Source organism: Lampetra planeri, chromosome 9 (assembly GCF_965212315.1).
Source record: "Lampetra planeri chromosome 9, kcLamPlan1.2.h2, whole genome shotgun sequence".
Lineage (NCBI taxonomy): Eukaryota > Metazoa > Chordata > Hyperoartia > Petromyzontiformes > Petromyzontidae > Lampetra > Lampetra planeri.
In genome coordinates this window covers 3313895-3326146 of record NC_136115.1, presented here as the reverse complement: position 1 = coordinate 3326146, position 12252 = coordinate 3313895, and the positions used below count along the sequence as shown (strand labels likewise).

The window sequence follows — 12252 nt, the reverse complement described above, 5'->3', positions numbered from 1 at the left end:
ACAGAAATGTCTTCCCTCAGTGCACGGCGCCCCATGGCCAAGCTTGCCACTACAACCGCAGTCAGTGAGCGTCTTCATGCGACGTGTGGCAGGGCCGGACGACAGCGGCAGGAATCCAACCGCGCCATCCGTCAACACGCGCAGCAGCCACGGGGGTTTGAGGGTGGGGGTTGATCCCCCCACCCCCGCAGTGGGCGTGAACTACGGGATGCCACCCACAGCCGATTGGCCTGCGGCGGCAGAGCGGGGCGGACTCCTCATTGGCGATTGGTCGGAGGGGTCGCCGAGAGGAGGGGGAGGAGAAGTTTGGGGAGTGAGGGCGTGTCCAGTCGCAAAGCCCCGCCCCCTCCACCCTACGTCTGCCTCGTGACCACGCCTCCTACGCCCCACACCGCGGCGTGGCTACGGCGGCGGCAGCAGCAGCAACAGAGGCAATGGCGGCCGGAGGCGGGAGATTCCTCGCGTCGCGACTCTCGCTCGGCTGTCGTCGGGCTCTCGCTGCTGCTGCTGCGGACTTCTCGGCAAAGTCGCCACTCCTCGGCTTCGTCCCGCGGCAGGCGCCCATTGTGAGTAGTCAAAGCAATGCACGTTGTTACCCCCCCCCACCACCACCACCATCCCTCCTCAACCTCCCCCCCTAAGCCTCTCCCCCTCCCCACCACCGCCTTGCGCTTGCCCGCTCCACACCCACCCGCCCGTCCGCTGCGACTTTCCCTCCAGCCTCTCTCGTTTCCGCGCACAAGTTGTGTTGCTTGATGTGTGGATGACGCTGTGATGAATCGCTGTCGGAAGCGAACTATAGCATCGCCTATGGGTCCAACACACACACACGCGCGCGCGTTGTGACAAGGCAGTATATGTTGACTGTATTTAAAAAAAAAGCGGTGTCACGCAAGGTCCCACCCCACCCCCCACTACCACCACCACAAGAGGAACTATGGACTTCATTGGGGGTGATGCACCAATAGGGCTCTCAAGCACACTCGTATTTCTTACGGGCCGATGTTGTCATGTTGCCATGGGGTGTGGGCCGCCGGGATCTTCCTGCACTTTGCTCGTCAAAGGCATTCCCTGTTGTCACCACAGCCACTTTTATGCCCCAGCTTTGGTATCATTTCACCTCAACGACGGGGCTTGCTCGTCCTCTCGAACCCCATGAAAAAAATAAAATAATTTTGTCGAGAGAAGCTACATAGGTCCTGAATATCCACCAAGCGTACAACTGCATAGCAGAGGATTCCAACCGCAGTTATGGGCTGAATTCGTAATTTGGGTATAACCCACCAATCTGCCTCCTAACAGCTGTGGACTCGTGGGGGTGATATGCCAATGGGTTTCACCCACACGTATTGACGAGAAGGACTTGCGTAACCTAATTTGGGTAGGACCGCCTGTCAGCTTAAAGGCTGAGCGAGTGGCCGGGTGGCCCCCCATGTCCTCCCGTGTTTATGGAATAAAGTATCTCACTTTGTTCCAACACCCACTTCTATGTACGCATATGCCACCACCCCTCCCGGTTTGTCGACTAAAGTAATTGCAATACCCACTCTTCAATCCAACTTCTACATGCAATCACTCCAAACTTATGACTTAAGGCAAATCTAATAGTGGGGTCCCTTGAAATTACCACCCTCCTTATGGCCTCGAGTGGACAGGGTAACGTTGGGGAGTGATACCAAATTAGTGACTGTACCCTGCCTGTCTATTATAAGCTAAAATAGATAAATGACACTTCAGTAAGCCTGCCCGTCCCAGCTTTTGACAGCGTCATTGGGGAAATGGCACATCACGTCAACCAGCACCATTCTTTCCTTTCCTCGTGATTCACTTGGCAGTCGTCGTTTCACCATGGTTGATGCGACTTGCAAGTGTTTTGTTCACTGGCCGTGGATCGGGTTGAGCCGCATTTGTTTTTTTTGTCAGGGCGAGCAAAATGCCCTTTTAACGGTTACATAGGCGCACACGCAATGTTGTATAGAAGGAGGGTTGTGATTTCTCTGGATAGCACATGCAGGCGGGCCTGTGTGTTTGCTGAGCGCAGTTGAGACGGCAGAGTAAAAGAGAGTTAGTGATTCATGCACAGTAAGGGTGTGGTGGGGTATGGGGGCGAACAATTCCTTTGCGTTGTGTCGTATAAAGTTAACGCTCAGACTTTTCGTAAAGGGTGGAACCCAGGCTTTTTTTATGAGCCTCCCAAAGAGTTCCGTTGGGAATTTCTTGTAAGGTCTAATAATGTAACTCAATTTGACATGTGAGCAGCTGGGGAACTTTATCCTTGTTTGCACTGGAAGGTGATGTCATTTAATAATCTATCATTATTGAATGCCATGGTAGTTTCTTTCCGAGTCACTGAAGTGAATGAAATAAAAATGATGATTTTATGTGCAATACGATACTGTAAGTGCGGTGTATATGTACAGTTAATTGCGATTGCTAAGACGACTTGACATTTTTTTTTAGTCTACAGTACACAGTATACCAAATGCATCAGCTTATGTTTGGTAAGGTACATTAATTAGGCAGTACAAATTATGCTGAATGTTACCAATTGAATGTGGCTCTGATTTTGAAAAAGAAAACTTGAGTATAGTGCTTAAAATACTTGAATATTTAGTAACATCGAACAATATATACATATTTAACTGGAATTGCACGGACTCTTATCTGCACTGAATTATAGTTGATCGTTTTTGGATGGAGGCTTTTCTGATTAAAACCACCGTGGCTGAATCTCAATAAAGTAAACTAACTCGTGTGATAGGCTTGAACATGTGGGGCTTTTATCACTCGCTGTCTCATGTGAATACTCAATGCTGTGCTGTATGTAAACCACAACTTGTGCTAACATGTTGAGGGGTTCCCTCCATAGCATTTAATTGACCAAATGTAAATACGATACTTTGGCTTTTTCAGATCAGAACCACACAGTTAGATTACGCAATTTAATAGTCCATCATTGAGGACATTATTAAAGTTAGAAATTATTTGTCCAAAAACAAGTGTTTTAAATTTACGCAATGTGCTATTGGTCATGACTTTGTGTTCATTAATAACTAGGCCACGTACAATAAATTAGTTGCATTTTACCACGTGAAATAACACTCCTGTAAAGAACAGAACATTAACTAGTTCTCAAAGTGATGAGTACCTGCCCAAGTTAATTTCTGCAACCTGTGTGCATTAATCAGTTGCAGTCAATACCACATCCTAATAAAAAAATAGTTTTTTTATTCCTGGCAACGCAAAACTCACAAATGCACATGCATACGTACACATGAAAAAAATTACGCACAAAAAAGCCATACATTTGGTTTGCTGATAATTACTCTTATGAATGTACATGTACACAGTGCAGGAATTAATTTTTTGAGTGTTAGCACATGCTGCGTATAAAACAGCTAAAATTATTGACACAATAAACATGATTTCCATATACTCAATGCAAACACTTACACCTACGGATAGGTGCCTGCTTACGTGATATACAGTACTAAGATCTCTTTTCTCAGTGCATTTGCTCATTGGAGAAAGTGCTCCTTGGAAAATACTCCTTGTATGCCAGCACGTATTATGAAATGGTCGATGGGCCAGTTACCAAGTTTGACTTTCTTTGATTTTTACAGATTAGGATATAATACACCCCCATCAATATCTTATTTTTAGTCAGTTTACAAAGGAATGGCCTATGTCAGGTACAGATTCAAAACAATTCTAGAGCTGTGTGAGAATAGGAATTTAAACTCTGTTCACTCAATGCATCAACAGACCACTGATTCCCACAGAAATGCACAGATATCTGCTTGGACTAATCTTGCATCTACATGTGGTCAACTGTATTTATATAAAATGACCTTTTCACTGTAAATACTTAGTTTGGCAATTTTTGTGTGTTTTAAAATTAAAAACGTTTTTATTTAACGAATCCAGAATTGCGCATGTTACAATTTTTTCAGAAATTAGTTGCTGCTCACTTTTGGCCTTTACTCCACTGCACTCAATACATAATTTACCAACTCATCAAGATTTGCATTGCATGTACGAACACACCACCAGCTTGAAGAACTGAATGTGAGGCCATTTTGTGGCCTCTCCATACATAGGGGTTCCCAGAGGTACATGGCAGCAGCAAAAACATTCATGACTACTGATGTATCCTAATCTTACTGATGTGTCTGTCCTAAGGTTGGTTGGCTACATTTTCTCAAGTCTGAGCCGATGGTCTTTCATGACAAAATGGCCATGCATTCAGTTCCTTTGAGCTAGTGTACTGGATAAGGCTGGGGCAGTGCACATATTTGTGTTGTTCAGTCTATTTGTTATCCTGCCTGCACTAATTTTCTGTTTTGATGGGTTTTCCCGTCATTTTAATAATTTTTCATGAACATTAGCATAGAACAGTTGATATTCTTGCCACTCGCGACAGCATCAATGAATTTATAATACAATTAAATGTGGTGTTCACATTCATTTGTATTCCATACAATAAAAATAAGCAAATTGGCGTCTCACAAACGCTTTGGCCCTGTATGTTCAACTGACCATATAATCATTAATTATCACGTTAACTTTATAGGCGATACCTTGACCTTTTTATACAACGCAAAGAGAAGTAAAATTAGACTGGGTACTAAGGTTACACACCAACCATGGTTGTGCTTGCATGCACCTGAACCAAATAACTGCTCATGGGTGCCCGATAAGCTCAGTGCAGTAAAATCTGTCATTGTTGAATGTTTAGATTTTATTTATTTACGGCAATGTGTAAAAGGATGTGTTTTTTTATCACTTAACCACAGAAGGATCCCCCATTGTTTTATAAATTAAACTTGACATTAAAACCTTGACAATCTATTAAATCTATTTAATGTTGAGATAATTTTTGGGAAAAAAATTGAGAGTTTAAAACCTACGTTCTTTTTTTGTGTTTAAGGATAGTTTGTCAAATTACAATGTTAAGACTTCATTTGGCTGAAAGTTATTACATATTACGATGAATATTTTGACATCTCATTCCTTAACTTTTTGGACTGACTTATACTTTATTAAAGCCCATGAATATGCCTTTTAACTTTGAAAGACTTTTAACTTAGCATTAATTATGTATAATGTTTGATTTTTAAATTCCATAACTGTACGATGAAAATCGTATCTTGCTCCATGTAAGTGGGTTATAACAAATAGATTTCTCAAAATAATAGAATTTCCCAATGTAATGATGTAAAAAAATGAGGTGATACTTTATTTATTTCAGGTGGATTTATAAGTATTCGAACTCTAATAATGAATCCACCCTTTAACAGGGTGATGCGACCAGGGAATGTGCATGTTTTCTGGCCAAAGTGTTTTTGGAAGCATTGATGTAACTGAGTTGTATCCATTTCCCACATCAGTGATCAGGATTCATATTTCCGTCTTTATCATCAATGGCAATAAACATCAAACACTACAGTCCATACTGTGTATCCATTTATCTAATTAGCTTTAGTGGGATGACCACCACATTGTTGAATGGACACTTCATCTTGTTTGAACAGATTTAAAGAGAATGTGCTTGCAGTCCCTTAGTTACTAATTAAATTGTCTCTTTCATCTTCATACAGATAACAAGAAAATGTTGAAAGTTGCATAAAATATTAATGATTAGTAACCAAAGAAAATTCGTAATTTTTATGTTTTATTTCACATAGATGAATAATGTTGGTAATTTTTTAGGTCATCTAGGGTATTTCACCAGATAGATATAAACCTTAATACATTATGATTCTGTCATGATAGAAATAAAGATAATAAATGCAGGCTGGATTTATGGAATGTGATGAAAAGTTTAGATTCAATAGCTATAACAATGAATAATTCGAATGGAAATCCTTCATTGCCTTGAAGATGAAATGGATTTTGAATGTATTTTTGACATCAGTCACATTACTTCCCACAGCAATTGAAGTGTGTGGCTGTTTCTGTGGAGTTAAACATAAATGTATTTGTTCGTGTCATCTTTGTACAGCACATACGTTGCAGCAATGCAGGAGAGCATGTTTTGATTGCCATTGTGTACATGTACACTCGAGTCAAGAGTCCATGCAATTAATTTAGGAGACAAGTTGTCAGGACAAGCCACACCGACACTTTTCGTGCAAACACTAATGCAGGTCATACTAACTTGAGAAACGTATTAAACCTTTGCCCCATATACTATATAGTCTTCATCCAAATAGGTGTTGACAAATAAACATTACATCCTAATGACCAATAGCAAGCCCAGGAATAGGAGCAACACCGAGGTTGTGCTAATACTGGTAGGAACCTCCTGGTTACACCAGTCCACAGGGGATTATTGTGTCCGTCCGTCGTGCATGGAGGGGCTGGGGAGGGAGGGGCTGGGTGGGGAGGGAGGGGCTGGGTGTGGAGGGTGGGGAGGGGCTGGGTGGGGCTAGGTGGGGGGTGGGGCTGGGTGGGTAGGGGCTGGTCACCCCGTGGTGCCCTTATTAAACTCAACGTTTAACCTACTCACGCCGGCTTGTGCCCACCCTCAGTCGGGCATATTTGCGGAATACACCACGCCGCCGTTGACCCTGGCCATTGACCGAGCAACCCAACGTTCCTACCAGCTCCCTCCCCAGGAATGTGTTATTCCTGGATTGCTACTCGGCTCATGGAACATGATGCTCCTTGAGCCCAGAACAAGGCTGCAGGACTTGGCCCCTCCTGTTTCATTCCATTTTCTCTCACTTCCCTTCACTTACCTTCCACAGTAAAGGGAGTTGGAAAGCCATCTCAAAAAAAGTTTGGTTTAAAAGTAACATTTGAGCAGAAACGTGGCTAAGGATAGGACCATTACAAAGCTAAAATCAATTTTGTTTTTTAAAATAAGTTTCTGCCTTGTATTTTGTGACCATTAACAAGCCTACAAGGTACTGTATGTAGTTGAACGAAGAAAGTAATTCCAAGTGGAGCATCTCACTACCGTGTTGCCCCTGTCGCATCAGGACGAATTGTGAGGTTGGCCCAAGTAAAAGCCTGGGAGCCTGGTGCTGAGCTCACGTGCGACCGGATCGGGCTCGCCTGGGAGGAGTTACCATTGCATAGTAGCCTCGTGGGTTGCACCTGGTTAAAATATCGAGCCATTCGAGTTGCCATAACGATGCATCTGGTTGGTCCGAGTGGCTCAAGCTTCAATAAGCCATGCATTTCCAAATACATAAACACTATAAGCCTCCCTTTCCAATTGGCAGTGGTAAAATATGAAACAGTTTTGATTTGCTAAAGCACAACATTTAACAAGACTTCCTGCAGGGCAAGGCTAGACCAGCCCGTAATCGTTATCATCTTATGTGATGTGATTGCTACAATACTGTTCATATTAAAAATAGCAACATTTCATTTGGATATATGCTCCGCGTTTAAAAAGAGTGGTGAATGTTTATTCATCTTCTTCCCCCCTCCCAATGCGAGGTCCCCACTTGGTTGGCACAGCGGGGGCCCTACTCCCATTGTTGGTTGGCACAGCGGTGGCTGTACTCCTCTTCTTGGTTGGCATAGCGGTGGCTCTACCCCCCTTCTTGTTTAGCACAGTGGGGGCCCTACTCCACTTCTTGGTTGGCACAGTCAGAGCCCTTCTCCGCCTTCTTCCCCCGTCGCCATTTCGCGTGGTTTCTGGTGCGCCGAAACGAATCGCCGCCAGATTGTATTTACCCCATCACTGAAATCTTTCAGTCGTGTTATATCGGGCTCGCGTTGTATTGTAATAAAAACACATTTGTTAAAGGTAAATGTTTAATCTTGTAATATGGACAAATGTAATCAGTTTTGAGATAGTAAACATGGCTTTCACATGACAACCACAAGTTTATGGTGGAAATCAGCATTTTCCATAATCGTAAGTCAAACTGTTGAGATACACTCTTTGGTTCTTTCGGTAAGTCACGTAGAAAGAAAATATATTAAATAATAGAATACGACGTTTCGATCGCAACACAAGCAACCGTCATCAGGTAGAAAATAAACCTAGTGAACTTAGAAATAGAATGCAATATAACAAAGATTGCTGAATTTGAGAGACAAAACACAGACAAAACACACAGTCTATGTTGTGTCTCTCTGTGTGTCTCTGTGTTGTCTCTCTGCTTGTGTGTCTGTCTGTGTGTCTATGTTGTGTGTCTCTGTGTTGTCTCTCTCTGCTTGTGTGTCTGTCTGTGTCTATGTTTTGTCTCTCTCTCAAATTTAGCAATCTTTGGAAGAACGTAATCAACCAGGTGAGGTGCTGACTGTTGTGTTGGCCGACTTTTTAGGTTGTATTGCATTGTATTTCTAAATTCACTAGGTTTGTTTTCTAACTGATGACGGTTGCTTGTGTTGCGATCGAAACGTCGTATTCTGTTATTTAATTTATTTTCTTTCTACGTGACTTTACCGAAAGAACCATAGAGTAATACCTGTAGTCACGAAAGCTTCGAATCAAGTTTGTTGAGATATCGAGTGGCAACCTTAAGGTTCATTTTTCGAGTGAACAGTCGTGCAGTGGATTTTTTTTTCCAACTGAAGCTACAGTGAAAATCACATTTGCCTCATCACCATCGTGAAGTAATTATATATCTAGTGTTAGCCATGGGAAATATTTGATTAACATTCATCCCAAAGCCAATTTTATTACAGTTGTCTTATAACATACAAACTCTAAAATATGGTTGGTGAACACATTTTTTACTTTTGTGTAAATTATCACCTCTCCACAGTTCAGTCCAAATTGGATCCTCTACTCATTGAGGCAGTCAATTTGCAGAGCTCTCAGGTGTGGCAAATACAATAATTATTGAATCAAACTAAATATGCTAATGTGTGCGAGCCTTTTAAATATTCTCAACCTCTACCACTTTACAAAAAAAACCTTCCAAAAGAATCTTACCCGAATTACAAGATTTCAAGCGCAGCAAATGACGATTTATTTTTGCATGAATATCTGTATTAGCCAGAGGTCGCAACCGGGTACCCGATACCCGTACCCTACCCGATACCCGTACGGGTACGGGTAGACCGTGATTCACTGGTGAGTAACTGTTTTTCACCCATTTCCCAACGTCTTGTCTCTTCTCACAATTCAAGTTCCTAGAATCAACCCACCCGCGCCTGCAACATGGCTTCATCCCAGAGGTCGCAATCAGGTACCCGATACCCGTACCCGGCCGGGTACCCGTACCCGGCCGGGTACCCGTACCCGGCCGGGTAGGGTACGGGTACGGCCGGGTACGGGTACCCGTTTGCGACCCTGGTGCGGCCGGGTACGGGTAAGGAATCAAAACCCGTTTGCGACCTCTGGTATTAGCTAAGTGGTGGACTCAAAGGTTGCAGTGTGATTGCAAGCCTTTATGCGATTATCAGTCACCACTTTCCTCGGTTGATTTAAATATAGTTACGCTTCATATTCAATTTTAAAGATGTAAAGTGTAAATTATTGTCCCACTGCCTTATTTAGCTGTATAACAATAGACTATTCTTTTGAAATTGTTTATTTTCGAAATTACAGTTTGAAATTTATTCGGCAATCTATCATAATGCTTTTTTTTGGTTAGAACAGAGTTTAGAGTCATGAAAAGATATAATTATTTTGGATACAGTAATATTACGATAAAACACATGTCAAGTGTGATTTTCAATATTGGATATATTATATTGTTACTTAACATGATTTTGTGAAATAAATTTCAGTAATCAAAATGATATATTTTGCCTTTTAGATGTATGGCTCATGTGGCAACACGTTACAACTCTCATCAGTATAGGCTTGAAGCACAAATCTCTAACCTTGAACAGCACAAAAATAACATCACACGTTATATTTTATTCAATTGGTGCGCTGGTGGTCATCATTAATGTAAAGCTGCACTTAAAGTGTACAGTAATAAAATATGGGGTGGAGCTGTTGTCTAATGGTTAGCGCACTACACCATTAACCATCTGAGTTTGATTCCCGGCCATGGATAACATCCTTGAAGATATTAGTAATATCTACCCAGTTACCCTTCAACATACACTGAGTAGCATGGTGAATTATGGTCTAACAACCCCCATGACGTATAAAGTTGTAAGATTACCTTCATTGAGCAGTCCATTGACAAAGGGCTGATAACTATAAAAAAATAAATTAACGTAAAATGGAAGATTAATTTAAATTCAGGCTGTAGTTTGATGCATCCTATGTTATGCAATCATATTGGAGTGAGCTTAGCAGGCTCTACTAGAGTTCCTTACATTAAGGTAACATCTTTTTTTTGTGGTTTATCCCATTTTGGTTTTTGTCTTTTTTTATCCACTATTGAATCCAGATTTTTTTTTATCGCAAAATTCTTGCATCATGCTCACTGCAAAGGATATTTGACAAAAATAGGGATCATAGTTTCTTATCGTTTTCACTTTATGCCCTCTGGTTTCTTTGTTTATTTTCATCTATATTAACTATTAACTAATTAGCAGCATTTTAGAATGCGTAACATACAATAGATGTCTCGTTTGAGGCTGTATGTATACCTGCAAAGTTTTTTAAATATACAATTCTGGAACCCCTATCTGTTGAAGAAACAGAGCATAAAGCAACTAGGCTAAAGGCTATGAGAACTCCAAATATAGTGCACCATTCTTCCCTTCACCTCTCATGACACGGTGCCTGGTGGTACCCACCACTTATCGTGGAATTTCAATGCTGCATAACATGCTGGTTTTAACATTAAACATTGTGTTGAATGTAATGAACAGTAAAGAGTTATTCGTGCAATTGTTTTCCCATGTCACTGCTGGCAGAAGGACCTTGACTCGACGCTGCTCTGACGAGCTTGATGATATTTTGGCCTTCTCTTCCTCGCTGGCGAGACGTATTGGAAGAAGTGGGAGTGTACCCATACTTTGCCACTGCACATGTGATGGGGCCATCAACTTGTGTTCCCATTTATATATTGAAAGTAATTTAATATTGCCCATGGGACAGCGTGATTGTGCAAAAGCTATATAGAGATTATTTACTGTTATAACGATATAGCTGCAAAAACCATGACGATTTATTCTGGTGGCATTTGTGTTTATATTGTCCTTTTAATTGAAGGAAGACGTATAATGGATGGCTTTTGCGTGAAACTACAAATCTAGGTATTTATATTGAAAACACTAACTTAAACAGTTGGTCCAGTGATGTTTGTATTGACAGGCTGAATCTTTGAAAGCACCCTGTGCATTGCTATGCCTTCTGGGTTATTGAATATATATCACAAACTAAGTTGGCAGAAAACAGTTAAACCACATGCTTAGGAGATTGGGCAAAGTCAAGCTTTGTATGCACAACGGGGTGTTTGCTTGGCTGCATGAGGCATAGCAGCAAATGCTTGCATTCCTCATGATATTTGAGTGGAGGGACAAAGCGGACTGGGTTGCTATGAGAAGATTCGTTACTGCTGTATTTGTTGACTTAAGGCTTTCGTGACTGCAGAAATTCATATTATTTTAGTCTCTCGGTACAGTCACGTAGATGGGTTCAAAGAAAATAACAAAAAATAACAAAAAACTACGACGTTTCGATCACAACACAGGCGATCGTCATCAGGAGGAAAAAAAGATTCCGATCGCTTCTGATGACAATCGCTTGTGTTGTGATCAAAACGTAGTTTTTTTTTTCTTTGAATCTATCTACGTGACTTTACCGAAAAACCCAAAGAATAGAAGTTAATCGTTTAGTCCTTATTATTCAGTGTCTACTCGGCGCTTCGTGGCTTGTCTCTTGCATTCATTGAATGGAGCATCTCTTGTCACTGTCCAGCAATAGTCTGCAAGTATTTATGGGCTCCATTTGCCCTGATAGCGTTTCTCCATTGTTGCAATGTCCTGGTGGCATCGCTCGCCATGCTCGTCGCTCACTGCTCCACAGTTCGGTGGGAAAAAAATCTAGATGAGTGCAAAAAATGTATCTTTAGTGACATGTTGCAACCAAGGCTTTTGTATGTCTTTAGGAGGTTTTCCACCAACTCCATGTAGTTGTCTGAGAAAATGTGTTGCCATTAACTGTGGAAGGCTTTCCATTCCGTCATTTCTTTGCCACGCAGTGCACTGTCTAATGCATCATCTCGAATAAGTTCACGAATCTGAGGACCAACAACGACACCTTCCTTTATCGAAGCGTCACTTAAACTTGGAGATTTTCCACGGAGGTACTTGAAAGCTGCTTGTGTTTTGTCCATGGCTTTGACAAAGTTCTTCATCAGACCCAGCTTGATG

At 41.7% G+C, this 12252-nt stretch overlaps 1 protein-coding gene across 1 annotated transcript in view; it reads left to right on the top strand.

Moving 5' to 3' along the window:
• The first annotated feature begins 339 nt into the window (after positions 1 to 339).
• Positions 340 to 12252, top strand: part of MCU (mitochondrial calcium uniporter) — a 32156-nt gene continuing 20243 nt past the window's right edge. Inside the window, exon 1 of the mRNA XM_078597379.1 lies at positions 340 to 566. Within this exon, the coding sequence (XP_078453505.1) occupies positions 435 to 566 (132 nt within the window). The 5' untranslated portion in view covers positions 340 to 434. The remainder of the gene's footprint in view (positions 567 to 12252) is intronic.